This window comes from Theobroma cacao, chromosome 4 (genome assembly GCF_053813885.1).
Source record: "Theobroma cacao isolate CCN51 chromosome 4, ASM5381388v1, whole genome shotgun sequence".
Classification (NCBI taxonomy): domain Eukaryota; kingdom Viridiplantae; phylum Streptophyta; class Magnoliopsida; order Malvales; family Malvaceae; genus Theobroma; species Theobroma cacao.
In genome coordinates this window covers 31,564,660-31,582,575 of record NC_142642.1, presented here as the reverse complement: position 1 = coordinate 31,582,575, position 17,916 = coordinate 31,564,660, and the positions used below count along the sequence as shown (strand labels likewise).

The 17,916-nt window shown below is 33.1% G+C and overlaps 2 protein-coding genes across 4 annotated transcripts; both read left to right on the top strand.

The window, feature by feature from the left end:
• The first annotated feature begins 1,828 nt into the window (after positions 1-1,828).
• Positions 1,829-4,838, top strand: NSI (nuclear shuttle interacting). Of its 2 annotated transcripts, XM_007033408.3 has the most exons (8): positions 1,829-2,120; positions 2,215-2,306; positions 2,552-2,612; positions 3,016-3,199; positions 3,362-3,461; positions 3,589-3,689; positions 4,246-4,339; positions 4,503-4,838. In XM_007033408.3, exons 1-8 carry the CDS (start codon positions 2,086-2,088, stop codon positions 4,580-4,582), a joined length of 747 nt encoding a protein of 248 aa, XP_007033470.3. In that variant the 5' UTR covers positions 1,829-2,085; the 3' UTR covers positions 4,583-4,838. The 2 variants fall into 2 exon arrangements, with proteins under 2 accessions (XP_007033470.3, XP_007033471.3); XM_007033409.3 differs by lacking the exon at positions 3,362-3,461 and having other exon boundaries at positions 1,845-2,120; positions 3,564-3,689.
• A 337-nt stretch (positions 4,839-5,175) lies between these two features.
• Positions 5,176-17,085, top strand: LOC18602182 (putative LRR receptor-like serine/threonine-protein kinase At5g37450). Of its 2 annotated transcripts, none has more exons than XM_018119895.2 (21): positions 5,176-6,051; positions 7,637-7,727; positions 7,869-8,016; positions 8,652-8,723; positions 8,865-8,936; positions 10,064-10,207; positions 10,298-10,369; positions 10,453-10,524; positions 11,068-11,142; positions 11,357-11,425; positions 11,684-11,752; positions 11,921-11,992; positions 12,180-12,266; positions 12,474-12,542; positions 12,693-13,201; positions 14,045-14,203; positions 14,319-14,602; positions 15,121-15,172; positions 15,572-15,819; positions 16,090-16,224; positions 16,529-17,085. In XM_018119895.2, exons 1-21 carry the CDS (start codon positions 6,049-6,051, stop codon positions 16,877-16,879), a joined length of 2,853 nt encoding a protein of 950 aa, XP_017975384.2. In that variant the 5' UTR covers positions 5,176-6,048; the 3' UTR covers positions 16,880-17,085. The 2 variants fall into 2 exon arrangements, with proteins under 2 accessions (XP_017975384.2, XP_088661805.1); XM_088805679.1 differs by lacking the exon at positions 5,176-6,051 and adding an exon at positions 7,096-7,251.
• The last annotated feature ends 831 nt before the right edge of the window (positions 17,086-17,916 follow it).

Here is a 17,916-nt window from a genome sequence, read left to right as displayed (position 1 = left end):
TGATAAATTGATATGATAACATAAATTAAAATTTAGATATAATAAAAAAATAAGAAATTTAATTGAAAAAATTATCAAAATTACAATAACTTTTTAAATTTTATCTCATATTTTATAATTGAGTTTGGATATAGATATCTCAAAATTACAAATACTCCATGAGTTGTCATTCATACATATTTCTCAATAAATTATCAATACACAACTCGTCATCTTCCATCATATTTCAATTAATTAAAAAAAAAAGTCAAACTAATCTTAAATTTTTAAACTTGAAATCAATATATTAGCTATTATTTTTTCACTTAAATAATTCATCATATGATTAAACTATAGCTCACAATTTACATATAATCATGAAATTCTGTATCTTCAAGTCAATTAAAAATATAATTTTTTTAATAAAAATCTTATATGAGTATTTAAACATTGGTTTAATTACACTAATAAATACTTCTAAAATTAATCTCAAAGTAAAAAGCACAAAAAAAATCCATCATATCAATTTTAGACGTGGTGATTTGTATCCTGGTAGCAAAAGTTCATGAGTATTTAAATTGATATTAAGTGTTATTATTATAATTTAAATTAATGCGTTTTCCCCTTATTTTCCTTTTTCTTATGCATTGATTCTTACCTTTCTAAATTTCTTTTCTTATGTTGAATATTTATAATTATTGAATTGATTTTGCATTACCAAAATTTATTTAAATAATCATTGAATTGGTTCTCCAAATCCCACAATTCAACAATTCTATTCTAAATTTGGTTTATATTTGATAACCTTATGAATGTACAAAAATAAAAGTTAAAAAGTCTTTCAAATTAAATATTTTAAAATTATGAGTACGTAAATTTTATGGTTCTTAGTTTTTGAATTTATTTACTAATAAAGTGACAAAATTTAACTAACCAATAGTATATAAAATTTATATAACATTTTGTAATACTAAAAATACATCAAATATAAAACCATTTTAAATTTTTCCTTACTTCTAAACTAACATGACTCGTATTGGCCCAAACTTTAACTAAAATCCAAACTCGCGTACAGCATTAAACACCACATAAATCCTTACCTACACATTATTCCAACCCATATACACTAAACTATATTTAAACTTTTAATTATTTTTTCAAAAATAATTAACTCAATAATTAATACATCATTTATATTCAAAAAGTAACATACCAATCCTTTTTTAAATAAAATAAAAATTCTTCCTTTTTTATATATGTCTATAAATAATATATAGATATAATTGTCTATCATGATGTCATTACTCACAATTAAGAAAATTTAAGTAAATAAAATATGTAACACTCGTACGCAGAGGCAGGCAGAGGGAAAGGGGTTAGTAAGGCCGTTGTCTCTCGAAAATTTAAAAAAATTATATTTTTTTATTTTGTTTTAAAATTTTATTTGTAATTTTTAAAAATTTTATAATTTTGTTTGTTCAAAAATTAAAATTGTCATTTTCAACTGTTGAAACTTAAAACCTTGACTTCATCACTATCTATACGTATACACTTTAAAAGGTACTCTACTTACTCGGTACGGATTAAAACAGCTTTGCCTTTTTAAAAAAAAATATTTGATATGATATTTTTCTTCATTCAATTCGAAAATATCTTTATTCTCATCGGTTACCCGCTTGCCTCTTTCTCGAGAGGTACTTTAGTGTGGATCAAGTGTTGGTCGAATTCACTGTGATACCATTTTATCATGAAATGTTACTCTCCCTCTGAAAACCTAACTTGATAACGCGTGCTGCTTTTACCTTTATAATCTTTTCAAGATTCCTGTATTTGTCATCTACTTCTTTTTAAGCCTTCGGCATGACAGCTGTAGGGGAATTCATATTCGGATAGGCGGGGGGCGTGAGTGTAAAACTGAAAAACAAGGAGGAGAAAAGGTAAATTTGAAGAAATGTTGGCTGCTCTGCGAGAGCGAGTGGCCAGTAGTTGATATTTTTATTTGGCATTCGTGGTGTCTACGTCTCAATGAGAATGCAGACTCCTCGGCGAGGATAACCAGAAAGTATCCGAACTATCCACCACCAAAAACATAAACGGAAAAGGAAAATGCTTACTCACAACGTTGCTGCGCCGTCTTCTATGTAAGAACTCAAGGGCACCCCGTTCAAATGATTTTCAATTTTTTGTTTTTTGTTCTTGTTTTTGTTTGATGGGGTTTCATTTGTGCTTTTGCAGACGCCCAATTCTTTCCTACGATTGCCATTGCCAAGTATCTAATCAGTTGTTCTTTCCTCTCAGTCCAAATATAAATCCCGGGACTTGGAAGGGTATTTACTGTCTGCCCCATGACTGGTTTTCTTTTCTCTTTTGGTTCCAAGGGTTTTAAAGCTGCTTGTTTGATTTATATTAAGTTGACCGCTTGTTCCTTGTTGTGGTGGTCCTTTTTCTATTATTGGATTGTTGTACTTGTGAGTTGGCTTTTTAGTCTTTGTTAGAATTTTGTTGTACAAGAGCAAGACAAGATTGAATTATAACATACTTAGGATTTGAACTCGTGTTTTTGTTTTTGCAGCAAACAGAAAGCTTAAGGGATGTCGACTCAAGGCTAGCTTCTGGGAGTCCATTAGATCTGGGTACTTTGATTTGTTTGTTAATTTAGACCATAGACACTCACATGCATGTGTATGCTGAGATTGGTAATCTTACATTGTTGCCGTTCTCTCTGTTTCTGTGAACTTTCTGTTAAGTATTAAAGTTTTTCCGAAACATAGTTTGGGTTTTTGTCCCATCTAAATTTCATTCTGGCAATGAGGCCTTGTTCAGCGTAAGAGGGACTGGTTAAGTTCTTTGGACACCCTAGATTCTGTTCCCCATTCTTTTGTGTGTGCGTGCAAGTTCTCTTTTCAATTGTTAATTTTCCCTCTTCTTACAAGCGATTTTGTAGCTTAGTTTTACCATAGGACCAGTAGAAACAACACATTTGCCTTATTTCTCTAGTCTCATTGCAGAAAACTTCTGCTTTGCTTCTTGTCATAGGATTTTGAAGAACAACACAACACAAATAATTGAACCACCATCCACACTTGAAAAAGAGGAAGAACCATTGCCTGAAGAGTTTGTGCTTGTTGAAAAGTCTCAACCAGATGGAGAAGTTGAACAAATAATATTCTCTTCCGGAGGAGATGTGGATATCTATGAGCTTCAAGCCCTGTGTGATAAGGTAAGGATCTTTCTTAGCATGCATCCAGAAAATGCCTGACGGAGTATGTAAGCTGTTACACTGATTGCAATCTTATTGCTTTTAAGTTATGCTGTACTCTGCACCTTTATTGTAGAAGTCAAATTTATTAACACATGTAATGATAAAGTCATGTTTCAATAGGTTGGCTGGCCGAGGAGGCCATTGTCAAAACTAGCTGCAGCTTTAAAAAATAGTTACATGGTAGCCACATTGCATTCTGTTAGGAAATTGGCTAGTTCAGGTATGCAATTAATGTTGAAATGCCTGCTACTTAGTTGCAGTAATTCATGTAAATTTTTATTAACCATCTTTCTATTCCTAAAACTATTGATAAACATCTTAGTGTACTTGGGGAAGTTATTTGACAGAAGGGGACGAGCAAAAGAAGCTAATTGGCATGGCTCGTGCTACATCAGATCATGCATTCAATGCTACAATCTGGGATGTTCTTGTTGATCCTTGCTATCAGGTACTTGAGTATAGCATATATGATGATCTTGTATGTAAAGGTTATTTTCCTGAGAAGAAAGTTGTATATTTACAAACACAATAGATCAGGATAGATCCTCAAAAATCTCATTCTTAAATAGATAGTCTTTGTCAATAAACTGGATCTCTTTTAAAATCAGTATAAGGCATTTGTGCTTTCTGGTTGAGGAAAAAGGGTATCCACTTATTGCTGGAATATCTGACTGTGGCATGATTGTGCCCTTGACGTGTAAAACTAGAGAATTCAGCTGCTTAGGGTCAGGAAGGACCTAGGGAATAAGTAATAACCAAGTAGCAATATTTATTTAGATCAAGCAAAGTCTAGATTGAATAGGTCTTGATTATCCAAACAATGTTTTTTTAGTTTGTAGTTGGGATATTAAAAACCTTTTTCAATGCTTGGAGTGGGATCCATGGACTAAGTATTTGGAATTTCCCCTCCCTGATTAAAAAAATAATAAAACTGTGTGACTGACATATATAATTATTTCGTGCAATCTTCAATGTTGCTTTCTAATAGCATACATGCAATGCAGGGCCAAGGCCTTGGTAAGGCCATGGTTGAAAAGCTGATAAGGACTCTTCTACAGAGGGATATTGGTAATATAACACTTTTCGCAGATAGTCAAGGTATCGCGCCCTTTATATTTAAGTTTTTGCCATGAAATTAAACTCCAATCTGAAAGATTAAAACAGATTCACTCTTCCATTACTGCTGCAAAATTATGTCATATGTGTATATGTATATAACTTGTTGAATTTTTTCAAATAATTTTGTTATACTTGATCGCAGTTGTGGAGTTTTATCGGAATTTAGGTTTTGAACCTGATCCAGAAGGCATTAAGGGTATGTTTTGGTATCCAAGGTATTAATTGCATTTTCAATGAGGAAAAGAATCAGTTCTTACTTCAACAAGGGCAGATTTGTTTGTGTGCTTTCATCACATTGGTTCATCTATTATCAGACTTCAGAGGAGCTTGGGACATTAGAGGAGGGTGTCTGTATGTAAGTCAAGTATTAATCATACATTTGTCATTGTAACACTGAATGCCGATACTTTTTTGTTTCTAAATGATTCATTTGTTATGGATTTGCAAAACAAATTATATCAGGGGGCATTTTTATCTAGTCTCTGTCACTCACTATTGGACCAACTGAATAGATCAGGGGTTTTTTTATCTTTTAAAGCCTGAAAATGCATGAATTCAAAGGGTGATTCACGCAAGTGGCGTAACTGTTGGTTTGAGGTGTCTGATTACAACTCAATGACATTCTTGCTGTATGAAGTTCTGTTGCTTGTCAACTGGTTGCAAGGATACTGTGCTTCTAAATTCAAATTATTCAATGTCAACAAAGAAATGGTGGCAATAAATATATATATTTATATATTTCTTTTGTTGACATTTGAATAATTTGAATTTAAAAGCACATTATGCTGTTGCTATCTCATAGCCAAATTGTATTACTGCAGCTACCCTTTCATGCATTTTGTGGTAGTATGGTCAATTTTACCATCAAATTATGTGGAGCAGTAATAGCTAAGACTGCCTTAAAAGAGTGAAATTAAGAAAACAAGGAACAACTTGTTTGCTCTTGATTTTGCTAATGGTAAAAATTGTCAACGAAATTAGGTGATGAGTGTTTCTTAACAAAATTTTTTCTTGGGTAGACTTCATTTACTCATTCAATTTGGAAGTGTAGAGTTTTGTTAATTATATGGTGCATATTTACTGTGTCAATGGAGTTTGTTTGACCTTCACTCTACCCATTTAAGTATATTGTAATAGAAAAAAATTGGAGGTTGTTCCGAGCTAGAACTGACCCAGGGACAGGACAGACGTGTGGGTTTTAACTTCCCAAGTAGTCGAATGAACGGACATTGAAAATTGCAAGTAACTGTTCATAGCACTTCAAGGTAGTTTACGCTTATTGGCTGTAGGAAGACGCCAAAGATTGTTACAATATATGTACGAAGAAGTATTCCTTTGTTTATGATGATGACGTGGTTGTCTATTGCCATTGAATTGATACTTGACATTTGGAATTGGTATAGGATCAGATAAGGAATGAATGGGAAAGTCTACTTTCCCTTTGTTTTTTAGTAAACGCCCCCTTCTTGATTACACAAATAGGATGGAAATGGACAGGATTGAACTGCCTCTTCGACTTCAACCGACAGATGCGTGGCTGAATCTGTGTTCCGGCTTCTGGCTATGAATATCTGGCAATTCATCTCTGATCGTTCAGCGTTTAGGGATAACCTTTGCCAATCTCTTCAACTCCAGTTTTTCCTCATGATTATTACGACTTTCGAGTGTTGAATTGCGCCTTTCTAGATATGGTAATTTTGTATACAACACCACACCAGCACCACATGGATTTAAACTAGTTTGGTTTAAGTTCATCGTGTTTTGTATATTAATCGTGTCGATACGTTTAAAACATAAATAAATCATATTTTAACCATATCAAACTCGCTTAATTCATTTAAGATGTATCTAAAATTGTGATCTATATAACTTGTGATTCATTATTATCCATTTATGTAGTCATGTTCACTTGTAGTGTAATGACTCATTTATTATTTATTTATTTAGTCATGTTCACGTGTCGTGTAGATAATTTTTACTATATATTAAGTTTCATTTATTAATCTATATAAATAATAATATTTTTTATGATTAATTAGATTTATTGATGTTAAATTTTATTATATTTGATATTTAGTGTGATATTTGTAATTTTTTATTATAAATTTAAATACTAAAATTATATTTTGATTGTCCATATCTTAATTTAATTGTTTTAAATGTATTAATTGTATCAATTATGTAAACAAGTTATAAATAATATAAATTTTAATTACATTAATCGTATCATATAAAATTTAACATGATACATCTAATAAATATATTAATCGTATTATGTCGTCTTATACATTTATTAAATGTATCTGTATTTAGACATAAATATTAATATTTTATATTTACACGATATGATTAAAACATGAAAACATGAATTATCTCGTTTACTTGCTCTCTACTTTCCTAAAATTAAGGAAAGACGGCAGGAAAAAAAAAAGAAAAGCAAGGCAGTAACAAGTTGACTTATTGCAAAGTTTCTTTATTATACACATTCTTGTTGGAAAAAATAAAATATCAAGTATAAGCGTCACGAGGAAGGGTTGAAGTAAAGGATTTGCACTTGAAGAAATTAACCTTTCTCTATCCTATCAGCTTTTTTAAGCTTGAAAGGACGAAGTCCTTGTGCTTGAAAGCCACATTTAAATCTTAAAATTCCCAACTTGGACAGTGCCATTTTACCTACTCTTTTTTGACCTGATATTTCACAAGAATGTTCTCAGCTAGCATTGTACTTGTACTGAGCCAATCGTCCTTTCTGACCTTCGCTAGTCATAGGATGTTCCCATCCAAAAATGCTTCTCTCCCTCATTTTATACCCACTTGTCAGCATAAACTAACTGCCAAACTCCTCTTGAACTAGAACCTGCTTTACATCTTTGCCTTCGCATTGTATCAAGGTTTAACTTTCATCATTCTTGTAGCTCGTTAATGTATCTATATGTTGCTCAGTTTGTTCTTTTTGTTTTTCCCTAACATTTTTATGTGTAAATAATGCTAGCTCTTGCATGCATTAACACTGTCTTGTTGTGGTTCCTAGAAAGAATGGCATGCATTTTACACTTTATTTTGCTATTCTGCTGTTATATTTGCTGTGCTAAGTTTGTTTTGTTCCTTTTTTTTTTCTTTTAAATTATTACACCAATATAATGTATGTGTCGTTTTGAATTGTTTTATGAAGTAATTTATTGAATTTTTTTCTTCATATAGATTTTAATGAGCTTCTTTTCATTACAGTTGTACTGATCATAAGAATGTTTTGTGTTGATCATGTATGTTTGACAGATGGCAAAGGCGATACTAAATATTGTTGTTGTTCTTGTTTCATGTTGCTTTGCTCTTCTTGCTTCAGGACAGCTTACTTATCCATCGGACGGTTAGTTTTGTTTTGGTTTAAATTCTTTGATTGTGCTCCGTTCATAAGCAAAAGAATTATGACAAATTCTAGAGACAATTTGGTTCTTCATCTTGTTGTGGTGTTAATCATTTTTTAATGATTGTTTGTGTTGAATTACAGCTGATGCACTGAATGCTATTCGGCGTAAACTCAAAGATCCAGGAAAAACTCTCAGACGTTGGAAAAAAGGTGATCCATGTGAGTCAAACTGGACCGGGGTAATCTGCACCACGAATCAAGATGATGGTTATTTCCATGTTCAAGAATTGTACGCTTATTCATCTATTCACTGATTGCTCTCTGATTACTCTGATTTATTTTTATGTCTAACTTTGGTTCTTATAAGTTCGTCTTTGAAATGTTATGTCTACGTTATCAGACTTATGATTGTTTTGCAATATCCTTGTTGAACTGTGCACTTGATTGAAGAGTGAAGATGTTTATCCTGGATACAAGACAACAACTTTTATTGTGGGAGTTAATAATCTCAAAATTGAATGATTTCTTGGATGTTGCATTTTTCTCCTCACTCTGTCACTTTCATGTTTTTTTTTTGTTATAAGACATAATTTTTTTTCTATGAATATGCACCTGAAGTGGCTAAGGTGATCGATCCACAAAGTCCATTCTTTTTAACAGTAGAAGAATCAGAGAGTGATGTCAGTAGACTTAATTGGCCTCTGGAACTGTTCTTCTGCACTAATTTTTGAGCTAGTATTCTTTACATCACTAGTGGGAAATGATTCCCATGGGTTTGATTCTTCACTGGCGGTGGTTGACGATGATAATCTTAACATTAAAGAAATGATAGAGACTTAGGATGGTATGTTTTAGTGATACATCTTTCAAAACTATATCAGGGTAATATTTTTCTATTTTTGCCTGGTTTCTCCTGTTATGCAGGCGGATGCTAAATTTGAATCTTTCTGGAACACTTGCTCCTGAACTTGGCCAACTATCTAATTTGACTCTTTTGTAAGTGGTATCAGGTCAATTATCTTCTAGGTTGATCTTGGTGGGGATATTAAGTCTTCATCCTTGTCTTTCATTGAGCTATTGTCAAATTCTTGCTTCATCATCAATAACTTATTGCTTCTGTTCGTTCCTTTTGAGCAGGAATTTTATATGGAACAATATTACTGGCAGCATACCAAAGGAGATAGGCAATATAAAATCTTTGAAATTCCTGTAAGTAATTCATATTCAGAAAGTAACAAAAGGATGTTTTTCTTACCAAAAACTTTATCAATGGTATTTCTTCCTTGCAACCTGCTTGACAAATTTCTAGCTTGTTCACTTGTTCTGTAGATTGGAAAGAAATTTTGTGCTTAGCAAGACAAAATGCTTCTAGTGTCAAAACATGTATAAAGGCAGGTTTATATGTTTGGGATGCCAGATATTTCTTTTTTCCGATAAGATACAAACATAATGATTTATAATCAGTTAATGGATGGTAGAATTTATAGATTAACTTCATTTCTCCCTGTACAAGTTGAAGGCTATAATGCATGATGCACAAATATTGGCAAATGGGAATGCTTATATCAACCACATTTGGAGAGTAAGAAACTGCATGCTTCATCAACATTCTTGTCTGATTGATACTAAAGTTTTTCAGCTAATAGTTAATTCTGTTAGGTGTAAAGCTTCTGGTTTCAAGTGGATCGCAGATTCTCCTGGGAAATTAGTCAGCATTTTTTTGGTTCTTAGATAGTTTTTGTTTCTGTGTTTTAGTAGTTGTTTGCGAGTTGTTCTGCAGTTGCAGGTCTCCCTGCTTTGGTATTGGTTAATGGAATTATTTCTTTTATCCAAAAAAAGAAAAAAGAGGGTGCTGGCAGATGGTGACTGGTATGAATTATATGGTTGATTAGAATACCATAGACTTTATCCGCTACCATTTCTAAAAATCATAACTCAAGCACATAATGACACTGTGGCTTAGGCTAATGAGGAACACTACTTTCGAAAACTAGCTGGCATTTTTCTTTATGAGGCATCAGCATTCTTCTGTAAGTTTAATACTACAGTATGAGCCTTGTCTTCTATTCTTAAATATTCTTAAAAAATTTTATTATGTGCAAGTAAATTCATATGTAATTCTGTGAATTCATCTATCATCTGATTGGAGATAGATATGGTTACATAATCACTGGGAAATGGTTCTTGATTTGCTTCTCTCTCTTTTGTTTTCTTCTAGTTTTTTCCTTCTAATTTTGATACATTGTAAGAACAGAGCAAGATATTTCTTGTTAAAAATATGACAATTTTTCAAGTAAGTGATTGCGGAAAGCTTACAAGACTACTCGTGGTTGCAGGCTTTTGAGTGGAAATCAGCTTTCTGGATCTTTACCCGACGAGCTTGGTTATCTGCCTAACTTACTAATGTTGCAGGTGGATTTGAATCAGATATCAGGAACACTGCCCAAATCTTTTGTAAATCTAGTCAGCTGCAAGCACTTGTGAGTAGATAATACTAAAGTAAATACATTTTTATTAGGAAGTAATTGCATTAATAATCTTTTATCTTTTATGCATTTTGTTAACTGCAGTCACATGAACAACAACTCAATTAGTGGTCAGATTCCATCAGAGCTCTCCACCATGCCTGAACTTCTACACTTGTAAGCTCAGTAATAATTCAATGGCATTACAGATGTTATTTTTAACAGAATAACATCAGAGATTTATATCCATGGATGTGCAGCCTGTTGGACAATAATAACTTATCAGGGTATCTACCGTCAGAATATTCACAGATGCGAAGCTTGAAAATACTGTATGTATGCTTTTCCTTTTAAGTATTCTTAAAAACTTTTTTTAAAAAAAGTATTCTTATCTTTAACTTCAATTAGATTTTCTCGTTTACCAGTGTTAAAAATATCAACGTTTTGAGTGCTGGTCCCTGAGCAATTTCTTTAGGATCTTGCTGCTAATGAATGAAGCATATCAGCAATTTAGTTCAAAATTAACTAATATCATGTAAATACAAAGTACAAGAAGAATATTTTTTTTTTTGTTTGTTGGGAGAAGAAATCAAGTACTATTGCTATATCTATCCTATTTGCCTTTGATACATCCAAATGAACTAATGACTTTGATGCAATGAAGCATCTCTATTGATGACCATTTTCTTGTAAAATGAGTTAACCTGTGAAATTTTACTAAACATTAGTTGACTGCTGATTGAACAGCTTCATCATCTGGTGTAACACAATTTTTCCTAAAGTTCTTCCATCTTTTTGCTGTCTTTTGAAATAATTATGGTTTCCTTGAATGGAATTATGATTAATTCTCATACTACTGTTTCCTTTTATTGCAGCCAACTTGATAATAACAATTTTGGTGGAACTGAGATTCCTGCTTCTTACAGCAACATGTCCAAGCTGGTGAAACTGTCAGCTTCTCTCTCCCTCTCTATTGATTTCAGTTTATTCAGGGTTTCCTATCAAAGCATACCATCAAACATGTTTTTCAGATAGGGGAAAAGTACATCAAGATTAGTCAAATGTTAGAGTTGTAGCGTGGGCTTTTACAGTCCCTCTTTTTAAATTTATGATGTCTCCAAACTGCTAAATTTCTGTGTTATTTTATTCCATTCATCTCAACAGAAGTCTTAGGAACTGCAACTTGCAAGGAGCTATTCCTGATTTCAGTAGTATTCAACCACTTCGTTATCTGTAAGTGTTTGAGCATTTTTAAGAGTGTTCTAATTGCTTTCTTTTGTAACATGTCTACTTGTGTGTTGATACATTTACCAATGCCACTGTTCTATTGTTGAAATAAAGCTAGTCATATTGAAATACTGCTAATTTGTACACTTGACCTTTGATATTGATGTTGCTTTGTATGCATGATGATTTAAACAAGTTAAGCAACGTTTTCCCAGATTACCAAATTTGAGTATATCTCAATTTTTTATGTTGTTCATATTACAGTGATCTGAGCCATAACCACCTTACTGGAGGGATACCAACAAATAAGCTTTCTGATAACATCACAACTATGTAAGGGTTGTTGATATACAAAGTCACTAAAACTCAATTCTCTCTCTCTCTCTCTCTCTGACATATGCACACACAAACAAATTTTAGTTGCTGGTACCATTTACAAATTTTCTTTTTCATTTATATGATAAAATGAGTCATCATCGTTTTTGTTCTTTAAATGTGCAGTGATCTATCCTACAATTTGCTGAATGGATCTATCCCTTCAAACTTTTCAGGCCTTCCTCATCTTCAGAGATTGTAAGAAGTACTCTTCAGTTTTTACTTCCAATTTCCTTCACAAGAATTTCATATAACTTGTTTCAGCAATGTTGATTGGATTATTTTATTGTGGTTTTCAAAAATATTTGAGAAATTTACTCATATCTTATTGAAATTGAATGATAGTACGACAAACTGACTTAATGAAGCTTGCCTTGTGTGGCAGGTCACTAGAAAACAATTTGTTAAGTGGAGATGTTCCCTCTACTGTTTGGCAAAATGTGAATTTTACTGCTGCAGCAAGACTTATCATGTAAGTCATTGGGGCAGAATGCCATCATTTTCAGCTGCATTTATTGGAAAAGTTTTCTTGAAGAAATAGCAAAGCAGGATATTGTTGAGAGATATATGACATCTTTTGCTATTGTGATTAAGTATATCCAGCATGGTGGCTGACTTGCTGGACCTGCCAAGTTCATGTGCACATACCTGATCCTCTCTGCATATGCTTTACTTGCAGAGATTTCCAGAACAATTCACTTTCAAATATTTCAGGCAGTATAAATCCTCCTTCAAATGTTACAATTAGGTGAGCCTGGTTTTAAAGAGTACATGTAATGTGTTTGTTTCTGTTTTTGTTTTTAGTTTTCTGGATATTTAAAAGTATGTATTATACTTATGTAACATAACAACTGCAAATACTTTGATAATCTCTGATTAGTGCTTCCTGGATTGTTAGGCTTGAGGGCAATCCTGTCTGTAACATAGCAAATCAACTAAACATAGCCCAATTCTGTGGAATTACAACTGGAGATGATGATTTTGTACCTGGAAGCTCAAGTAACTCTAATAACAGCTGCCCACCTCAATCCTGTCCTCTAAGTGAAAACTTTGAATATGTCCCAGAATCTCCTCTATATTGCTTCTGTGCTGCACCTCTTGGAGTTGGGTTACGTTTAAGAAGTCCTACCATATCAGATTTTCGTCCATATACCAATCCATATAGGTTGTACATAACAGCCAGTCTTGGCTTGGATCTTTATCAACTAGTTGTTGACTCATTTATATGGCAAAAGGGTCCTAGGCTACAGCTGTATTTAAAAATTTTCCCTCAATCTACTGCTAAATTCAATGATAGTGAGATCCAACGAATCAGAGACATGATTGCTACCTTTGCAATTCCTTCGAATGACACCTTTGGTCCATATGAGCTGCTCAACTTTACACTCCTCAGACCTTATTCTAATGGTACTGTCTCCTTCTTTCCTTGTTCTTTTCCTTTTTCAACCATGCATCTTTTTCATTTAGCAATTACAGTTTAATTTCATTTTTTGAGATCTAACTGAGACTGTTAATAATTGTCATAAATGTGCCCTTTTCTTTTTCATTTTTCTTTAAACAAAAACATCTTATCAAACCTGTTTTTCCCTTGCTGTTACCAAAAAAAAAAAAAAGAAGAGAAACAGAAAACAAGAGGCATAAAGATACCATAACTATCAAAAACACATTCACTTCGTACTAATATGATCATGTATTGCAAATCCAATATGTTCTTTATCATTTGAAGATAGCACATTCCATACAACAGGAGAACGTTTTGGCTACCTACCTTTCTCTATAAATCTCAACTAAGAAATGAGGAGTCTTTTATAGGAGGTTTTGCATGTTTTCTACTTTCTCATATAAATTAGTATAGAAAGAACAAGGATCCTCTTATCAGGGTCTTACCTATTCATTAGTACTCTCCATGTAAATCTTTTTTATTATTATCTTAAAGATACAAATATAAGATTCCCTTCAGCAAGAAAAACTTGGGCTAGGGAAAAATCATGAATAGAAAAGAAAAAGAAAACAAAACAGAAAGTGGAAAATGAAGTCAGAAACCTTTTCAATGAACATTATGCATGTTGATTTGTTACTCTACTTTTGGCATGTGAGTAAATCCTTTTGTCTTTTGTTCTTCCCTTCCCAGTGCTAATCCTCTGATTAATAGTCTAGTAGATTCTATGTGTTGGACAAGGTGCTCCAGTAGTTTTCAAGTATTCTGCATTTCTTTAGTGGAAATTTGCTTACCGATTATTGTTATTTCAGTTGAACTCCAGCCTCTGGAATCAGGACTAAGTAAAGGTGCCCTAATCGGAATAATCTTAGGGGCCATATTCTCTGTAGTAGCAATATGTTTGGCCATTATGGTCCTCTTCTACAAAAGGCGCACTCAATCCCGGCGTGAAGTGTTAAAAAAACAGTCAAGTAAGTCCACATATAATATCTCATCTGCCGTGGCTATCATCTCTTGCCATATATAAAGGCAATGATCATTCTAAAATTAATCCTCCTCCTTGTTCCTTTTTTATTCCCACTGCAGTTGCTAAGGTTCCAATCAGAACTGAAAGTGTTAAGGAATTCAGCTTTGTAGAACTTGAAGCAGGTACAAGCGGATTCTCTGACACCACTCAAGTTGGTCGAGGAGGCTATGGAAAGGTTTACAGAGGCATTTTGGCTAATGGAACAGTAGTAGCAATAAAGCGTGCCCAACAAGGATCTTTGCAGGGTCAAATAGAGTTCATAACTGAAATAGAACTGTTGTCACGGTTACATCATCGGAACCTGGTTTCTTTGGTTGGATATTGTAGCGAACAAGGCGAGCAGGTGCAGTCACTGCAGTCCCTTCCATTTCTTGGAAGAGCATGACATAACAAATTAATACAACAGAATACAAAGGGAAACAAAGATTTAACAAGAAAGGGAAAAAAAAGGGAAAACCAGTCACAGAAAATCATGGGAAAAGCCCATGCATAAATAGCTAACCCATGGAATTTCACTTGAGCTATCACCAATGCCTCTCATAAATGTAGAATAATCTTGCTGCATACTTGCTCATATACTATTGTCGACTATGTTGACTAATTTTTAACTGGATAAATCTATTATGTTTTACATTTCAAGGCTGCAAATATTCCCTACAGATCCTCTTAATGCTGCTTCAATCGTATTGACTGATTATGCAAGTTATACATTATACTGAATTTATTGTGCAGTTGTACTAAAAGATACCAATTCAGCTTAAGTCAGATGCATTTACAACAAATAGCAACCTTCTCAAAATACCTGATATCTGCATCAAAATAAATATATAGATAGATAATGCTTGGCTTTTTTCTTTGCAGATGTTAGTGTATGAGTTTATGCCCAATGGTTCTCTCCATGATCTTCTCTCAGGTAAATTTCTCATGTTCTATCTCATATTAAGGGCATATATAGTTGTGTGATGGTTTGAATTATGCTATTTGGATCAGCAATGAAAATTTAATGGGATACAAACTTTTACCCCACAAGTGGATTTTAGAATAAAACTGCATGCTAAATACAGCAATACCTTTTCTTTTGGTTAAACTGTACAGGTGGATTCTTTCAAATGTATAATGCTTTATCTTCTTCTTCTTGTTGTTGTTTTAATTTCTGAAAATTCCTGATAATTTTCCCAATTGTACATGCTGTTTGACTTCAGCTTGATATTTGTCTGGTACCTTCAAGCTGAAAACCTTTCCAGTTCAGTGATTTTAACTGTTGCCGTATATTGCTGCAAAATTTTACATTGTTTTATGTGCAACATCACAGATAGATACAGAGATACCTTGAGTTTCCCTCTGCGATTGCGTATTGCATTGGGTTCAGCCAAAGGCATCCTCTACCTTCATAATGAAGCTGACCCACCAATAATTCATCGGGATATTAAGGCAAACAACATATTGCTGGACTTCAAGTTTAATCCTAAAGTTTCTGATTTTGGAATCTCAAGGCTTGCACCAGTGCCAGATGCTGAAGGAGCTTCAGCTCATGTATCCACAGTTGTGAAAGGCACACCAGTAAGAACTTTGTGATAATATCACATTCCCCACAAGCAAACTAGCATAAATTTGTAAAGATATACATATCCAGGAGTGTTTGAATGCTATGTATTCGACTGCTTAGTAAAGATAAAATTATATTTTGTGAACATAAATTTTTGAAATATTAAAGCCATCATTTGATGCATGAGATCTTGCTTGCAGTCAAATATTTATGCTGCTTTGTTGGCTAATTATTTCCTTGCAATATTATAATGAAGTTCACTTCCATTTTGTTTTCCTGTACAGGGCTACCTGGATCCAGAATATTTCTTGACTCACAAGTTGACAGAGAAAAGTGATGTCTATAGCCTTGGAATAGTGTTTCTGGAACTTTTGACAGGGATGCAGCCTATCTCTCATGGGAGAAACATTGTCCGAGAGGTAAATCACTTCCTGCAAATATGGGATTGATTTTGGTGATTGAGTTTTGTAACATTTTCAGAGAATTAATTTAAAATGCCTCCTAGAAACATCTTTTCCCTTGTCTGATTCTTTCTCTTAATTCATCTCAACATTCTTAATGGAACAACATAGTTACAAACACTGTGATGCGACTCATTATTGCTTAAAACTCTACATTCTAATAAGTAGAAAATCTTCTCCTCTGCTGAATCATTGATAAATAAACATATCGAGACTTCTTTTATCAAATAATAACACCTTTCCAGTAAAACATCTACTGCAGGTTTATGGAGCTTGTCAATCCGGACTGATGTTTTCCATCATAGACCAGAGCATGGGTTCATACCCTTCTGAGTGCACCAAGAAATTTATGGCACTGGCCCTGAAGTGTTGCCAGGATGATCCCAAGGAACGACCAACGATGTTGGAAGTTGTGAGAGAGTTAGAGAACTTATGTTCAGTGCTTCCGGAGTCGGATTTGATTCCAACAGGGTCAGATGCCTCCTCTGCAGGCAGAATGTCAGCAGGGTATGCCTCATCGCCTCTCTACTCTGGCAGGAATTCCCAAGGGACCACCGAAATCTTAGGAAGTGAACTTATTAGCGGTGTAATCCCCACCATCAGGCCTCGCTGATGCCTGCCATGCCACCAGACCCTTATTTACTCAACACATGAATCAGATGTGCTCTTATCAGTTAATCCTGAAGAAAATTCGTGTTGAAGGCTGTTTATTACCCCCTGTTTACTTGTCTTTACGGCTTTGTTTTCACGTGAGAAACGGAAACTAGATAACTATGTATATTATAAATAAAATAAATATGTATATATTGAAATTGTGCATTTCATCTTTGTATATGTTTAATTTTAAATATTTATTATTTTTTAAAATATTATTTTATGGTATGAAAATAACGTGGAACAATCATGTCACAAAGAGAAATTAAAAATAACTCATAAAGAGTAACAAGATTTATCGAGTTATATCTTTATTTTAAAAAAAAAATACATATAAATATATTATTAAGTATTACCATTTCACTACTCAAAACTTACTCTCAATATCCAATTACATATTCATTCTCTTAACATTCAATAAATTGATTTTTAATATATTTTTTACATAATATGTTATTCTCAAAATAAAAACAAACATATTTTTCTCATACTAAATATATTTTTCTATAATTAAACACGTACTTTTAACAATATTTTCTTTCTACCCACTATTATAAATATAAAAATTTAAAAAATTGAGAAGCAATTAGAAAATAATCAAAACCTCAATAGATATTATTCTCAAAGTTTTCCAAATATTCTCTTTTTTCAACCTTTTTCATACGCCGTGCTCCGCCGTTTTCTTTACCTTCCTTGTTATTTCTCACCGTCTACTATCAGAACACTTACACCTCAATAACTATTTCAACCTTTATCACCTCTAATACAGTCCGATTTACTTATTACCAGTCGTCCTCTCTTCCCGTCAAAAGAACACTTTGCAAACCATTAGAATATCATTTCGTACCATCAATCTTGATAGTACCTATCCAATCAAACCCCATAAAAGATCCTTTGATACATCCGGCAAAGTTTAGACAAACCATAATTAGTCTTTTTTCTTTGTTGCTTTTTTTTTCTTTCTTTTTTTAAATAATCAATTGATAATAATAATCT

What these genes read in the sequence shown, in the direction of transcription:
- NSI (XM_007033408.3), top strand. Translation starts at nt 2,086, where the DNA reads ATGCTTACTCACAACGTTGCTGCGCCGTCTTCTAT. An exon ending in GTTGCTGCGCCGTCTTCTAT is followed by an intron (nt 2,121 to 2,214) that starts GTAAGAACTCAA and finishes GTGCTTTTGCAG; the next exon opens with ACGCCCAATTCTTTCCTACG. An exon ending in TTGTTGATCCTTGCTATCAG is followed by an intron (nt 3,690 to 4,245) that starts GTACTTGAGTAT and finishes CATGCAATGCAG; the next exon opens with GGCCAAGGCCTTGGTAAGGC.
- LOC18602182 (XM_018119895.2), top strand. An exon ending in CTAGTCAGCTGCAAGCACTT is followed by an intron (nt 10,208 to 10,297) that starts GTGAGTAGATAA and finishes TGTTAACTGCAG; the next exon opens with TCACATGAACAACAACTCAA. An exon ending in AGTGTTAAAAAAACAGTCAA is followed by an intron (nt 14,204 to 14,318) that starts GTAAGTCCACAT and finishes TTCCCACTGCAG; the next exon opens with TTGCTAAGGTTCCAATCAGA.